The sequence below is a fragment of the Gambusia affinis genome, linkage group LG04 (genome assembly GCF_019740435.1).
Source record: "Gambusia affinis linkage group LG04, SWU_Gaff_1.0, whole genome shotgun sequence".
NCBI classification, from domain to species: domain Eukaryota; kingdom Metazoa; phylum Chordata; class Actinopteri; order Cyprinodontiformes; family Poeciliidae; genus Gambusia; species Gambusia affinis.
Genome location: NC_057871.1, coordinates 27,337,030 through 27,354,225, shown reverse-complemented (window position 1 = coordinate 27,354,225; position 17,196 = coordinate 27,337,030). Strand labels below are relative to the sequence as shown.

The following is a 17,196-nucleotide window of genomic DNA, read 5'->3' as shown; positions in this document are numbered from 1 at the left end:
ATTTTATCTTTTTTCTTGTGGGAGGCGGAATGATCTGGTTTTAGTTTAGCTGCAGAACATTTTGCTGGTTTCTCAGTGAGGCCTTTTCCCAGACATCAGCAGTAATCTCCATTGTTGAGCCAAAAGCAGCAGATGTAGTTATGCTGAGTGCAACCGTCTGCGAGGTAGAAGATGAACCAATTTTACCAATTTAAATCTGCTTTTCGAAGATTACATTTTTGGAATATCTGGGTTTTTTGGGGGGGGTTTTTCCCCCTGGTTCAAGAGAAACCATGTTGTTTTACAAGCTTTTGTTTGTCTGGAAATTTGAATTCAGACAAACTCTACTACAAAATATCAGGACAATTTTTTATTAATTTTTTAAAAATTACCAGAATAAGTTCAGAAAATTGCCAATAAAAAGTTGTTCTAACACAAGAATAAAGTTGGAATAATTCAAGAATAACGCTGTAATGTTAGCAGAATTGAGTAGTAATTTTATGAAAACGCCTCAAAGAAAAACAAAACATCTTCTTGTGAAGTTGTGCTGTGGAACCGGGTTTTACAGATAGAGAAATAAATTCATCTTTTGACACATCAGCATCAAATTATTATCAGTAGCTGAAATGACTGTCTGTCTGGACAAAAAAAAAAAAAAAAACACCTAAAGCTCCTGATCAAAGTTTTGCTCTCATTTAAAACTTTTTTCTCATATTTTTTAAAGATGTTCTTCTGGTAAAATCGCTTCTTTATTCAGACGACATGGTGATTTTATTCACGCAATTAAAACAGAAATTTCTCACAGCCAAGCGTCACAAAACTCAAAGAATGGATGCTTGAAACAAAAGCCTCTTCTGGAGAACATTTTCTGTCATTTGGTATTTTTTTATTTTGTCAGAGTAGAAAGCGAGAAAAAAAAAATCTATTACAATCAAAACGGGAGCTTTTATTTTGTAGCCTCACCCGGCAATGAGACTTCAAAATAAAAGCCTCTTCGTCTCTTGATGATACGCTTCAATCTGTCCTCCTGATCTGATTCCCCATGTGTAGTGATCATTTTGACACAAAAACACATTTTATTTAGCTACTTCAAATGCACAAAATAGCAGTCCGTTACAGTAACACCAGGAAATCCTTTTCCTTTGCTCTCCATCTTTGCCTTCTGGTGCGATTTTTAGGGAGGGTTATGAACTTACATTCATTTCCATGATATAAGTTTTCCACTTTGCATATTTCGATGGCGGCTTGTGAGAAACTACAGTACAGTGAGAAGGAAACGACTCCTCAGGCAGGCGTTGAGCCACACAGTTGGCCTGCCAGCAGAGCGGGGAGCGGCTGAGAGCTGGACAGCCTCCATGTGTTAATGCCTGCATATGTGCAGCAATTTCTCCTGCTGCTTCCACTGCTGAAGCCGACGCTGGCGTTGCATTTCATGAGGATTTTTCTTTACGATTACAACAAACATCACCAAGCGGCGGGGTTTCATCTTCCAGCCCCTTTTCTAGCTCTGGTTTCTTTATAATTTAGTAAAAAAAAAATGTTGTTTTTTTTTTTTCACACAAAGCATTTGCTCATATTCTCATCTAATATTCCGACCAAACCTAATCCTCGTCTCTCAATTTCATGTAAAGGTCAAACTTGAAAAGAGATTTGAATCCCAGTTGGGTTAACCTGATGGGAGGATGGAAAAAGAGAGAGAGAAGTGGGATTAATTTTCGTTGCAACACCTCCCCTCTCTCTCCCATCTGTTACCAGCCCCGTCTTTCTTTCTTTCTTTCTCTCTTTCCTTCTTCCTTTTTTCTCATTTCCGTTCTGTGGGTTTTTCCTCCGGCCTGCCTCCGGAGCACAGCGCGTGGGGGACGGGGTTCTTTCATGAGTTATGAAATAATTGAGACACAGAGGTATAGCTGGAACTCGTATCGTCCACACACACCACGGAAACCTCAGCGGAATAATAGCTGTAATATTTGCAGCGTGGCTCTGTATGTTCAGTTCTAATGTGTTTCCTGAAGAAAATGAATAACCCTCCATGTCCGAACGCAAACGGAAACCTTTCAGGCAGAGCAAGTTCTCTACCTGAAAGCCCTTCAGGCAGAGAAGCGGACAGAAACTCGTCCCCAGGAAACTCTGGGACCCGTAGTAGAAAGCAGGCTGATGTTTCAGAGAATACATGTTTACAGTTGAATATGTTTCCCTGTGTTGTTAGACGCTTCATTTAAATTACATTTTATATTCTACATTAAATTAGGGGGCTACAATCAGTAAACGTTACCTGAACACAACAGTCATTTCATAATAAGAAGGTTTTAGTTTTATGTTTCCAATTACAGCCCACATATTAGCATTATGTATTAGCTAATTGTGGGCTGTAAATTATTATTCTTATACGTGTTGAACAGTCAGTGCTGCGGATTTATTAATAAAACTTTACATAGAAGTTGTCAAAACGTCTCAAAGGTCGCCAAAGGTCACGTTACCAAGGAGACGATCAAAACTCTGGTTCCAAACAGAGATGGATTATAATGTGTTTTATTGCCGCTAAATCTATAAACAACGTAACGCTACAACTATATATATTTTTAAAGGCTTGTTAAACTTCTCATTGACAAAGCAATCCTTTCACAAAACAGGGATTTTATTGCTCAGAGGAACAAAATTAAATATCAGTCCCTCTGGTTTTTCTTTCTTTTTTGTTTTTGCGATTTGGTGATCGGAGAAATTTGCGCAAAAATCAACAAATCTCTGCATTTTTTTCATGCTAATACGTAGCTGTGAGTTTATTCCTGCAGGATCAGAAGTATTGTTTTTTAAGTGACTGCTAACTCCCACCCGCAGGTGGCGGTATTTTTATTTTTATTTTTTTTACTGCTACTGGACTACTACACTTTGAAGTTAGTGATCAAAGCAATTAAATATGTAGAGACCTTTTCAAGTTCTGCTTGATATCTTTTTCCTCTTCTTTTTTTACTTTTTTTTTTTTTTGGAGAAAAAAACATCGTGGATATGTTTCAAGATCACTGATTCTGACTGCAAGAAAAAGAAAAAATCACAAAAGCAATCCTGAAATCTTGGAACAGCTGTATGATGTCAGATAAGTATCTGATAAAAATAAATAAATACAGAAGACACATCTTTAATTTTTTGTTGTCACCTATCAGTTGTCACCGTGTCAAGACTTACTGATGCCAAATAAATTCACAGTACATGAGTCCTGTGAATTACGACAATAATGTCCCAATTCTAGAACATTACTATCCTAGAGCTACTTGCACCCTTTAGGTCCAAAACTAAGACAATAAAAGGATAATAATAGCATACCCATATTGTTATAACTATAGATTTTTTAAGGAGATTGGCATATTATGTGCCTGTAGATACAGTTTGCGAAAAGCCAATTAAACATGGAAGAGCTTTGGTCAGAGATCCATCACAATCAAACAGACTGTTGGCTTGTTGTTAATCAGAGTCCATAACATCAATGTCTGTAACTAAGACTGAGGAAATGGGTTTACATCAGTGCAGGCTGCCTCAGATGTGACAAAGAGGATCCTGTGATCCCAGCTCCGATCCACTGACCCACATCTGGTTGCATGAAATCTTTTATTGGTCTCTTCTTACTTGCGACAGAAAAGTTTCTCTTGGGGAGACGTAGAACACTGCGGGGCTGCTCAAAAGCCGGGAGGTGAAGTTTGAGAAGTTGGCGAGCCAAATGAAACTTTATTCATGAACTGGCGATGTTTAATATTCCATCAAAGGGTTTCGGTTCAAAGAGGGAGGGAGATTCTTTGAATGAAATCCAGTCCTGATGAAGGCTGATTCCTGGCTGCCGTTTGCGCTGCGATTTAATTAACCTTGAATATTAAATTAAAGAATAAATGAAAAAATACACTATTTAAGAGGAAAGCTATGGCTTACAGATTTGTACTCAATATTGTTTGAAAGATTTCTGACTAAATCTTAGAATCAGAACCGAAACGATAAATACATTTATATAAGATGGTGGCAGTCTGGCTGATGAGAGTCTTTGGAACAGGTTGCACCGACTCTCAAACCTTCTCAAATCAGTGAAATGTGAAGACAGTTCTTTTCCATAAAGCTTTAGCTTTGTTTGGACCAGACCAGTCTTAGTGCTGTCAATTATACCCGTGTGCAGGCTGCTTAATGTGCTAATGGCAGAGAAACAACTTTACGTTTCTGGAAAGCTGTCATTGGTGGCTATGCTAAGTAGCCTGAGCATTCATATTATCAGGAAGAAGCAATAGTGTAGGGGGAGGGTGTGAGCAGCCTGTACAGACTGAACACCAAGACCCTCCCCCTGGCTCTGATTGGTTGTTTCTGACTGAGTAGAGTATTTCTCTAGTACTGAAAGAAGGTATTTTTTTTTCCATAGTGTACTGTTGTGATGTAGTGACAGTTTTAAGAAATATGTAAAAAAAAAAAATATATATATATATATATATATATATATATATATATATACACTTTTCTATAAAAATCAAATAGTCTACCAGCTCTGTGAAAATATATCCACTATAGTGACTGGTTTAAGAAACCTCAAGTGGAATATTACATAAAATTCAAATAATAACCCTCTGATGTAGCACTTTCTTCACAGCGTGTACCAGCTGCTGAACACACACAGAACCTGAGGGCTTCCTTTCTGGTCAGCTGTGCCTGTGGGAGTGAGTGTGTTACACAGCAACAAATGTTACACACACACACACACCCACACACACTCTAAACTAAAGTGAACAGAGGTCAGAACAACAACAGCAGACTAAGTGAGGGAGGTCCCTGCAGTTAAAAGAATAAGGCCTGGATATCTGTTACTGGAAAATGTAAGAAACCCACCGAGACGTTGAAAACTAAACGGAGCAACAACAAAAAAGGCAGAAATTATTATGTCAGTTTTGAACTAAATGTCCACCAGCTTTATGAAAACTGAAAGAAAGAGGCAAATAAGAGAATGTGGGCAGGCAGGAGTTTTGCTTCTTCCACTGCATTTCTCCCTGCACTTCACCTGGCAGGGATAAGTGACTAGATATCCGGCTGAGTGTTGGTTGGACATGTTGTCTTGATGTGAGGTTTGGTGTTTGACTCAATCGCCGTCGGATCGGCAGAACGCTTTGATTTGGCCGGCTGACAAAAATATAGCGGCTGTTGTGCCTGTCTGACTTGAAGATTGGATGAGCGTTTGATTTCTGAATCACTGGGTTGAGCACTGGACGGCTTCACTGAGCAAGATGTGAAAAAAAGAGAAAAGAAAAATAGCAGTGCGTCACTCTTGACTGTTTGTTTCCTGATCTGCCTGCTAACATGTTAATCTAATCTTGTGTATATTGAATCTCTTGTAATACTTAAAAAAAAAAAAGTTTTTCTGAAATGCCATGTTGACTTGGCCTCTCTGGTCCCATATACAGTTTAATCTTTACTTATTTTTGTAAACTAATCAACCAAAATGATTGTCTGTGAAATAGACATTCAACCTCCGAGTGCCAAGAATTTGACCCTTTTCTCCCCTGACTCTCATGTGCAGTTCAGAAAATACAACCAATATTCGTAGCACAGCTATTCCAGTGGGGCTTTAGAGTTTTATTTTTCATGTTAAATTTTTCCTCGAGACTCATTTAAGTTTCTTCTGTTTTCTGTAAATCAGAAATAAAGTAGTGGACAGTTCTCAGCTAATAGTTTTACATTGCCTTGCAAATGCATTGATACCCATTGACTTAATTTTCTCTCATATTTTCTTGCATTATAACCATGAACTTCAATACATTTAACATAAACTGATATAATGTAAACACTACTGAAATATTGCACACCTCTAAAGCAGAGTATCGCCAATATTTTTTGTGTTTTGATATAAAGTCAAACTGCTTCCCTCTAGGTAAGCACCACAAAACACCTAAATTTTCACCTTCAGGTGTCTACAAAATACTTTAATAACGTATTAACGTGATACACAGAAACAATAAATCTCTGTACAATAGAATATTTGGAGAGTAAATCAAAACAAAATCTTATTTGAGATAGAGTTGAGTGGAAATGTCAAGACCGAATGTGAAACTAAAGCATCGATCTGTGTTGCCTGAATTCTTTCATGCATGTTTGAGACTTTTTTTAAATCTCCATGGCAACCATTCAGCTATGCAAAACGCCTGGGTGGACCTAGCCCCGCCTTCAAAGTGCAGCTCCTCCTTGGACCTCTTCCCCACTCGGCTCCTTCAGACAGGATCAGTGAGCGAACAACCTGAGACATGTCAGGGAAAGTGTTGTGGAAAACTGTAAAACAGGAATCATTTCTATGAAAAGGGACGATAGCACACTCCTTCAATGAATGTAATGCCCAGAAAATGCAATTATTAAGAGTGAATAAAAAAAAAGACAGTGTGTGTGTGTTTTCATTTGTTTCCTTTGTATTTTGTATTTTAAAACCTCACCCAGTTAGATTCCCACTGTAGACCACACAAAGGCTCCCACTCATGTCCTCATTTACACAGAGAGCCTCTCTGGAAGCAATAATCAGTCTAAAATGTGAGCTTTTAGAGAGCAGAAAGAGGCTGGAACACCTGGAGCGGACCCAGACAACCGTCACGCCGTCAGCTGACCCCTTCTGGGAAATCCCACATTAATCTGTCACAAATGATAACAGCCAATAGCCATCGTTCAGTGGATTCCATTTGCTAGGTGACCTGACATGATCAATGTGCTTTTTTTTTTTTGTCAGGTGTGAAAATCTCCTTAAATTTTAAGCTATGAGAGGGTAAAAGAATTAGAAAAAAAAATAGGATGGTCTCTCTTTTTTGGATTCCTTAGAAAAATAGAACTGGCGGCATGAATTACATGAGAGCGGCGCGGTGGCGCCGCCGGACAACACAATAAGCAATCAGCGGTGTGTTTCTGGTGATGAAGCATATTCGTTTGTGCTTCGAATTGAAAGGCGAGCGAGATAAGCGGGCTGAGAACAATACAGATCGGAGGAAGAGACGGACGGAGAAGGGAAGGAATAAGGAGGCAGGCTGTCAGATAAAATGAAATACAGCAGCAGACGACTGCAGTGAGTGACGGCGGGCTGACCCAGATGATGGGATAAGACGGGAGCGGCGCGGTCAGGATTATTACAGGATCATAAGGAAAAAAAACAACAACAAAAAAACCATGCTGATCTAAGCATTTGTGACTGGACTGCGCAGTAAACAGCTGGCTTTCAAGTGAATCATGACTGACTTGTCTTTCATGTCTGTAGAGCGCAGTAAACACCATGTCAGGCCAGCAGTCGGTTTACATTGGATGAGCTGTGAATTTGAACTCCCAAAAGGAGAACGTAGAAACAGGCGTGTTTTTACGCTCTTTAAAATCTTATCCGATTTGGAAGGTTTAATAAAAACCACAAATAAAAAAAATAAATAAAAAAATTTCCTCTGCCTTAAACATTTCACATTTTATCTCATTGCAACCGCACGCTTCATTTTGTTTTATTAGGATTTTATTAAATAGACCAGCGCAAAGTAGTGCATAATTGGGAAGTAAGTGGGGGAGATGGTGCAGCATATCTGAGGTGTGCGGCGTTCGCTTGAGTTCAACCCCAGAGTCAGTATAAATCAGACCAAAAGAGAGAATAAATGTTAAACTTTCAAGTTGACAATTACTATCAACACTGTTCTCCATGTGCTGCTTCTAAATAGCAAAATGAGTGTGCCTCAGAGCTGAAGGCGCAGGACAGAGGGGTGGTTTTATTAGAGGCGACATGTTAGCAACTGTATAGCACAGCAACACATTCTCACACCCGACTCGTCATATATTGACGAGTTGGGAGTGAGAGTGGGTTGAGCACAGCCATAGGAAAGAACATAGGAGGCTAATTTATCAGTGAGCTTACATAACCAGAACCGCTCCATCATTGGCACTGCTCAGGTCAAATTTGCTACCAAAAAATCTTTAATTCGATTAAAATCCTTGTTTTCAACAGATGTAAGTTAACTCCTCTAAAAGTCATGAACAGCTTAACTCACTAAGTAAATGTGGAAATATAAACTGTGCAGAGTGTGTTTGTAAGATGTTGACCCAGTCCAGGTCAGGATGCTCCGGCGCTACACTGAGGTGTAAAAGTTTCCAGGAGGAAAACAAAAGCAATTTTGATCTCATGTATCTAAAAGTCGTATTGTGCAAAGCATCATATAAAATTTACACAAGTCTTGTGCCTGAAATTGGGATGAAACCATTCAACAAGAAGTTGTTAAGTTCTAAAATCATGTTTCAGAATAAAGTCTCTGGTGAAGGATAAAAGTCTATTTCTGTTTAAGTAGCAAGGGGGAAAAAAAGAAATCAAATGCTAACAGGATCACCTACATTAGCAATGTTTCTATGAGAGTATTTTTGTAGGGGTTTTCTTTTGCACATTTTTCTGTATCACCTTAGAAACAGTTAATAGAAACGGCAAAAACTTCAATTTTGTGAAAAGACCAAAAGTTTTCACGTTCAGTTGAGGTGTATTTTGGCTTTTCCGAAAAAGATTTAACTTATCAAAGTTAAATAAGTTCTGACGTAGCTAACTTTTCCATCCGCTGACTGTACCAGAGACACAAAACAGAGAAATTTCAACGTCTCTGTTTTTCAGAGATGCCAGTTTGGTTTTTTTTTTTTTTTTACAGCGTAGCTTCAACATCTGATGAAATTTTAATTATAATGACAGCTACTGGCTCGCTGTGACACCAAAGAAGTCAGATGTTGGATTCTTTTGATCCGCCCAAATATGATTTATAATCATCATGTGCTTCCAAATCACACATAGTGTACTTTTGGGTTTCCATCTCATTTTTTTTTCTTATTCTGTGAGAGAGAGAAAAGAAATCTAATGGTGAAAAACAGTTTAAAATTCCCAAAATTGAAGAAGAGTCATTTTCTTTCTTACATTTACTATGAAGTCTCTTTCATTCATGTCTTCTTGATTTTATAAAAAAAAAAAAATTCCTGGGAGGGAATCCAAACTTTGGTAACAAATTAAAAGACTGGATGCTGCCGTGATGAGATACATAATATTTTACGCCGGATTAGACGCTAATCCACGGTTAATCCCTGAGGAAAGGTAAATAGCTAAATGTCAGCTGGTATCCTGTTAAACATGCAAATTACAGCAGCCTTCTGTCTTCAACTTAACCCATCTCTCTGTTTCTGTTTTCGAACTGCACTGATTCTGCTCGTATTGTTTCATATTGTTCATGTAGCCAGTTGTAAGAGAAATTCAAAAAGGCAAATCTTGTAAACGACGAAAGAATTATAAAATCAACATGTTTGTTGCTGTTTCATATACCAATAAATGTAAATGAAGATTTGAAACTTCTTCACAAATCAGATTAACAAACGAGTAATTACAGAGCAATTAACGTCTAATTACAGTGCAAAAGTCAGAACACTTCTGAGCTTTATTAATATTGAAAATGCATCTGAATTCATTACGGCTGTACAGATGCAAAGTGGTTTGGCCGAGATCAACACAAACTGCTAATGATTTTCTAAACGTTACTGTTTCTTTTTCTCTGTCTCTGTTTTTGTAGACCCAGAACCTTTCTAGGAGACGGACTCCCGCCTGATCCATTCAATTAAAACCGCCGTCATCAAGAGCCATGAGCTGCTGCTGGGCTGACGTCCTGCCAAACCCGCCGACATGGAACACCTAAAACGGAAACGGGACTGACCGCCATACTCCAACTCCTGCTTTAATCGTCATCGAGACCTCGTCCTGTTCCATTCCCATATTCCTGCCCCGACCTGAACTGCTCCCAGTTTAGAATCTGAACTGCTGCTCACTACCTTTCCTCCCCTCCAGCCCTCTGTCCCTCGCCCTCCTCCGTCAACTCCTTTTCTTTTCTCTTCACCCTTCTCCTTTCAACGGAGGCGACATCAAACACTCTGAATTCAAACCATGGCCGCCAGACAGCGTTTGTCCTTCCCGTCTCCCTCCCTGCTCCTTCCCGTCCTCCTTCCTGCACTGCTGCTCCTGCGCCTGCCTGCTGCGGTGAAAGGGGACTGCTGGCTGATAGAGGGGGACAAAGGTTACGTTTGGCTGGCTATCTGCAGTCAGAACCAGCCTCCGTACGAGACCATCCCCCAGCACATCAACAGCACGGTCAGTTCCAGGTTATCGGTGAACTTCGTCCACCCAGAATGAACAACGTTCCTCCCTGGAACACAGAGAGCTGCTGCCAATGCTGCTTTTTCCTCACGTTGTTATTTAAACGTTCTGCTGATTCCATCTGATAACTTGATGTTTAAATGCATGTTTGGACAGACAAAACGACAGCCAGTGTGCCATTTAACAAGGCTTGTCAACTTAAAAATACTGACTTGTAACAAAATAGACTGAAAAGCTGAATAAATTGAGATTTGGTGGGATGAAAAATTCTCAGTGTATAAAGATGTATAGATGTGCAGTAAATGAGCCCTTTGTAAAGGAATGGAAAAGTAAGATGTGTTTTAGATGAAGGGCAGGAAAATGAAGTTGGAACATGCACTATATTTTTGATATATAGAGATATACAAGAACCTGTGAGCACATGTAAAGGGTAATTTCTTTTGCCCGTTAGCTGGAGTCCAATGTAATAATAATGTGACCTTATCTAGAAATTCGATTTTGACCTTCGGTTGAGAAGCCCCTGGTCTAGACTTTGACTTGTCCATTACAACGTCTTAAATGTTTCTTTTGAACAATTCAGTCTTTGCATTTCCACTGTGTTGAAGATCCCTCTGTTTTGAGGCTTCATATAAAGAAATTCATGACTGTGTCAGTAAATGTAGAGAATTATTCAGGAGGGGCTGTTTTTGTTTTTCTTGTGAATATTCCATTATATTCCAAATTATTTTGACCTAAATAAAGATCCATAAATTGTAGAGCACCTTTCCCCACCACAGACACAGATTATTCTGACATTTCCCTCTGAAATTCTGATGAAACATCTCAAAATGTTCCAGTTAGAAATAGACACTTTTATAAAGTCGGTTATTCTTTTTGAAGATTAGTTACATTAGGACTAGAACGTTTTATTCATTGTGCAATGGCTTCACATTCCTCTTTTCTGTTGAATAATAAGCTATCAAGTTATGAAAATTTGCGAAATTACTAGTTTTTTTTACTGTAAAAAAACCAAAAAGCTTTTGAATGACTTTCTGTACAAAGCCAGGCAAGGTGAGGCAATAAGCATTTGCAATGGCATAGCACAATTCAGCAACAGGGCGATTCAAAGTGCTTCACATGATTAAAAAGAAAATGAAAAACAAAGGAGAAAAACATCACATTGAAGTGGCAAAATAGAGGAAAGTGATGAGACAATGAGAAACAGATTACAAGTTGTGATGTTCCCGCTGGTATTCATCAAAAGCCACTCTAAACAAATCAGGGGTTTTAGCTGTGATTCAGAGGAACTCAGTGTTTCAGCAGTTTTCTAGAGGTTTGTTCAAGATTAGAGGAGTACACAAAGTAAATGCTTCTTCTCCATGTTTGGTTCTGGTTCTGGGGATGCGGAGCAGACTAGAATCAGAAGGCCCGAGAGGTTTGGAAGGTTGACACAACAGATCTTTAATGTGTTTCTGTGCTTAGCCATTCAGTGCTATTTCAACTAATAACAGTAACTAACAACAGTAAAATTCCCTGGTTTTAGTGAGAACACCAGCAGCAGCATTCTGGAGTTGTCTGATTTTGAAGTAGTTGTAGTTATCAGTTCAACTAAAGACAGATGAGTTTCTCTAGATCTCACTGGGACAATAGTCCTTTAATTCTGGAAATGTTCTTCAGGTGATAGAAGGCCGACTTTGTAATTGTCTCCATGTGACTCCGAATGTCCAGGTCTGAGTCCGTTGCTACTCCCAGGCTTTGCGCCTGCTTGGTCAGTCGTCTCTAGCTGTAATAGCTGAAGGCATTTGCTGACTTTCAATCGTTTCTGTTTTGGTCCAAAAATAATTCTGTTCAGTTCTGTTTCTATTCAGCAGAATAAAGTTATGGCATATGCATCGATTTTTTTCTATTCATGTACTCAGCGATTAAATAAGCAGAATACGTCATCTGGCAAAAACTGATAGCATTTTTCAGGTAACAAAAATGCAAAACCTGGTATAAGGCAGCTTCAGTAAGTCGCCTCATTGAAACTACATGCAACTATTTTTCACTTTCATTCTAAAAATAACTCAACTAAATATCTAAGAGGGAAATAAGTGCTTGCAAACAGCAATACCTATATTTGAGTTGTTTATGTTGAAATAAAATGCCTGCTTACCTGCAAAAAGAAACCTTTGCTTTACTATTTGTAGAGGATGTTTATCTGTCCCCGCAATACACATCTTAATAACTTCTTTTGTTTTTGTCCTCTTCAGGTTCATGACCTGAGGCTGAATGAGAACAAACTCAAGGCTGTGCTCTTTACCTCCATGTACCGCTTCACAAACATAACTGATCTCAATCTAACTAAGAATGAGATAAACTACATTGAGGATGGAGCGTTTGCTGGACAGGCAAACCTTCAGGTTGGTAATCATAGAGTTCTCAGTTTTTTTGTTGTGATTGTTTACGTCAAGATACGGCGCTTGTCAAACAGTTGAAACTAGAAACCTACAGGCAAGAAGCAAAGGTTTTGCTCATCAATTTTACACTTATATGGTTGTTCTGCCGCAAACACTGAACAAGAGATGCAATACTACTCTTGGTTTATAAATTTATAAATTGGCCTTCTTTTGTGATCACCCAATCTTCATTCACATGCTTGGACAAAGAAGGTAGAGTTAGGGTAATCTGTTGGAATTTCCATGTCTTAAACAATACACAGTCTTTAAATTACTATTAAAAAAACCTTTTTAAATAATAAAGAAATATTACAGTGCATATATCGTTTTTGCAACATTTTCTCTTCAGCTGTTTGTGGTGATACAATGTCTCCCGCTTGATTTGGAGCTCATACAGTGATAATTTTCTAAAGTGTTGCATTACAGTAGTAGGTATACTTGAAGTATATGCACTGAACTTATACAGTGCTTTTCCAGTCAGCCAAAAAGCTTTACACATTCTCACATTCATACTTGGGGTTAAGTGCCTTGCCCCAAGTTGACTCGCATGTTAAATGTGATACACTACATCACACATGCACTATGTGATATATAGTATATTGCACTATTTCACATATTTTTAAAGAAATTTAATATGAGTAGACACTGTTAACAAGATTAAATAAATACTATGGAAATTATTGTGGTTGCACGTTTATAAAACATTTGAAATACCTACTCTGTCTTTCCTTGTCAGGTTCTACAACTAGGCTACAACAAACTGACCAATCTGACTGAAGGAATGTTGAGAGGCCTAGGGCGAATGCAGTGCCTCTTTTTACAACACAACCTCATTGAGGTCATTGCCACCAATGCCTTCTGGGAGTGCCCTAACCTTAACAGCCTGGATTTATCTTCAAATAAATTGGCCCGTCTTGACCCCTCTACCTTCACTTCCCTCAACAGGCTAATGGTTTGTGAACTAGCAGCGAACCCATTCCATTGTGGGTGTGAGCTCTACAGTTTTTTGACTTGGCTAGAGGAGTTCAACAATGTCACCCACACTTACGACCGGCTCCAATGTGAAACGCCACCAGAACTGACAGGGTATCCACTCCTGGGCCAAGCGCCTGGCCAGGGAAGGAATGCTCGGAACATTCTTCTGTCTGCCTGTCGGGACGGTGTGATTATTCCAGGGATGACCTCCCAGATGCCAGATCCAGACGGCTCAGGGATGGGTCTAGACAATTCTGACCCAGGTCTGTACCCTCAGCCAACAACAGCTACTGCGGATCCCAACTATGTTCCTCAGATTTCCATTAAGCTTGAGTCGGTCTCGCTCAACACAGCATCTCTTCTTGTGCAGATTCCAAAACCGTACACTAAAATGTACATCCTCTCCCAGTATAATGATACTTTTGCAACAGAAATTATGTCCCTTACAAAGAAGAAGGAGAAGATTCCCATAGATAAGCTGAAGCCACACACCAATTACACCTATTGTGTGGCTTCCGGAAGTAAAACTCAACGATACAACCATACTTGCCTGTCTTTCACAACACGGGCTATGGGCCCGGAGGACCTTCGTTCTAATCCATCCACAACTACCCACTACATTATGACAATCTTGGGATGTCTGTTTGGTATGGTGATTGTGCTCGGATTTGTCTACTACTGCCTCAGGCGGCGACGCATCCAAGAAGAGAAGGAGAAGGCTATAAGTGTAAAGAAAACAATTCTGGAGATGAGGTGGGAGGATTGTTTAAATACATGGTTAATTTTAATCTCTGGAGGGTGCATTGCTTTTTTGTATTCTTAGATATTGTAGCAGTTTAATTTGTGATTTAAGTAATGGGTGTCTTTAGAAGAAGTTTTACTCCATTATCTTCAAGATTTTATATCATACTACTGCATGTGATTTCTCCCTGCTTGAATCAAAAGTGAGACAAAGTTTCTGTCATTCCATTTTATCACAAATAATGCCTTTTCTTAATGTCAATATTTGCTTCCTTAGATATGGTCCAGAGGCAGCTGCAGCAGTGGCCAATGACCCAGGTGCCATTCAACGTCTTCAGGAGCAGACTCATCACCACCATTCAGGAGGAGCAGGAGGCAAGCTTCCACCATCTGCCTCTTCTAGCACGGGGATGCTCCATGGATCAGCAAACACAAGCTCTTCCCGCCTCTCCACCTTGCCCCAGGTAGAAAAAATGGCCTCTGCCTTCTCTGAGGCAATGGGCAGCAAGAGCAATTACATGGATGTGAGGACAACGGGAATGGTCGGAGAGAGCAGAGACGGAGTACTGGTTGCTGGAGGAGTAGGAGGTGAATTAGTTGTTGATATGCGCGGTGTGGCTGAAAATGGGACGGAGGCTGGGGAAGACTCGGATGATGACGGTCGTGGCTCTGCATCGGAGATTTCCACCATTGCTAAGGAGGTGGACAAAGTGAACCAGATCATTAACAATTGCATCGACGCCCTCAAGCTGGACGCCTCAGCCAATATTGTGTCGACAGCTGACGACGGTAACTCTCTGTCCTCCTCCCAGCCACCTTGCATGGCACCGCTTTCCCGCAATCTCCTGCCACTCTCCACTGCTTCCTCTGGAGATCAGATCATGGCTTCTTCTCCGAAGGTGCATCCAAAGTCTCAGCCACACCCTCAGCCTCATCCTCAGCCGCAACCTCAGTCCCATCCTCAGTCTCACCCACAGCTACATCAGCAGCCTCATCCCCCTTCTATGGCCCCCGTACCCCTGGTCATGCCCCTGTCGGAGCGACCTGGCATCAGTGGAGGTGGGTTCCTTTCCCCACCTTACCGTGACCCACCCCCAGCTAATGCGGTACGGCCCCTTCAGAGGCAGCAGAGTGCTGACACTGCTGTAGTCAAGAATCGTTGTGGTACTCCTGCTGCAGTATCTGTCAAGAACACAAGGCTCTACAGTGTGGATATACCAGAGCAGAGGAGTGATCCACCCAAGTATCCAACAGAGAAGGGGAGTCCTGCCGTTTGTGGTGGGATGGGTGGAAGCGGGGGACATGGTGGTGTAGGAGGCTGTGGTGGAAATGGCAAGGGAAACCTAAATGGTGGTGGGGTGAGTTTAAATGGAGGCGGAATGGGATGTAATAATGGGAATGGAAGTGGATGTGGGGTTGTTGGGCCTGGACAGCAGCAGCATCACTTAGAGGTTCAGCCAGACTACCACAGCTCAGAGCACCGACACTCCTTTCCTGCACTCTACTACGAGGATGGCAATGACTCTCCCTTACCAGCCCAAAAAGCTTCATTCCTCAAGCCACTGGGACGCACCAAAAGGGAGGCCACAGCCACCTACTCCCAGCTCTCTCCTTCTCGTCACCATAACTACAACTCCGGGTACTCCTCCAGTCCGGAGTACTCATCAGAGAGCACGCTGCGCATCTGGGAGAGATTTCGACCGTACAAGAAAAACCCACGCGAGGAAGCCTCCTACATAGCCGCGGGCCACGCATTGCGTAAGAAGGTGCAGTTTGCCAAGGATGAGGATCTTCATGATATTTTGGATTATTGGAAGGGCGTTTCTGCCCAGCAAAAGCTGTGAGTTGGAGGGCTGTGGTGGAAGAATCAAATGCTACGTGGGAGATTTTAAACTGAACACCAACAATATTGGACTAATACAGAGGTAGGATGAGAATCTTTCTGCAGAATGACGTGGGTCATTCATCAGGCAGATCCAGAGTTGACTAATCTCAAGATGAGTTTGGAACATGTATTTGGTGACAGTTCATTGACATTTTAAATGGTTCCAGAGGATGAAATTTGTCACCACAACCCTGAGTGGTCAGTTCACCTGACAGCCTCATACTGGGCACTTTGGTCCTTGCAGGCTTCGCAGAAATGCTAAGTACATTCTGATAAGCAAAGTTAACTTGGTGACAAGCGTCTTCTACCTCATCACTGGTACACCTCATCACTGTAGCTCAACTATCTCAGTAGAAACAGCAGCATTTATAACTTAAGCTCTGTCTGTCTTTTTTTTCTATTTCTATCAAACAACCATTCAAAGGACATTAATTCCACGGCATTGCTTCCACCTGGGTTTCTATAAAAACATCATTTAGAGCAGTAATGAGAAACTAAATTGAAGATTTATAATTTTTTGTATTAGAATACCTGTCTTTGGGGAAGACATTAAGCGATACTAATCTGGCTTATTGTTTTCCCTGGCAATTAGCCAGTCTAACAGAAGGTCAGGGACAGTGTTTGTTGAGCATGCTTATTGATGTAAAACACCCAACTACGCATATTCAGTGGTGTGTGTACATACAAGTTGTGGGTTTTAATGTGAGAAATCCCATTTTAGTTGAAGAGGGAGGTAGGGGCTGAGTCATTCTTTATCTCAGGCTTCTGTATAAGAGCAAAAGGTTTCATGATAGACAGATTAGATAACAACCTACAGTAGCTGGGAAGGTCTGTGAGTGTACTTGTGAAAGAGTAAGAGTTTTGCTCATTTGGCATATCTAGATGTCGTGAAGCAAATCTTGGGAAAACTTCCAGGCACTTTTGGCCTATTTACAGGCACTACTTTGGAGTTGGAGCATTTACATCTCAATAGGCTGAGTCATGCCGAAATTACTTGAGGGTGGGCTGGAAGTGCAGGTGCCAGCTCATGTAGTAAAGAATCAAGTAATCACATTTCGGAACAGAAG

The 17,196-nt window shown here is 40.6% G+C and overlaps 1 protein-coding gene across 1 annotated transcript in view; it reads left to right on the top strand.

The window, feature by feature from the left end:
* Positions 1-16,974, top strand: part of LOC122830344 (protein phosphatase 1 regulatory subunit 29-like) — a 69,846-nt gene extending 52,872 nt beyond the window's left edge. Inside the window, exons 3-6 of the mRNA XM_044115621.1 lie at positions 9,534-10,105; positions 12,343-12,492; positions 13,265-14,256; positions 14,522-16,974. Coding sequence (XP_043971556.1) covers positions 9,902-10,105; positions 12,343-12,492; positions 13,265-14,256; positions 14,522-16,088 — 2,913 coding nt within the window. The 5' untranslated portion in view covers positions 9,534-9,901 and the 3' untranslated portion in view covers positions 16,089-16,974. The remainder of the gene's footprint in view (positions 1-9,533; positions 10,106-12,342; positions 12,493-13,264; positions 14,257-14,521) is intronic.
* Positions 16,975-17,196: the final 222 nt, after the last annotated feature.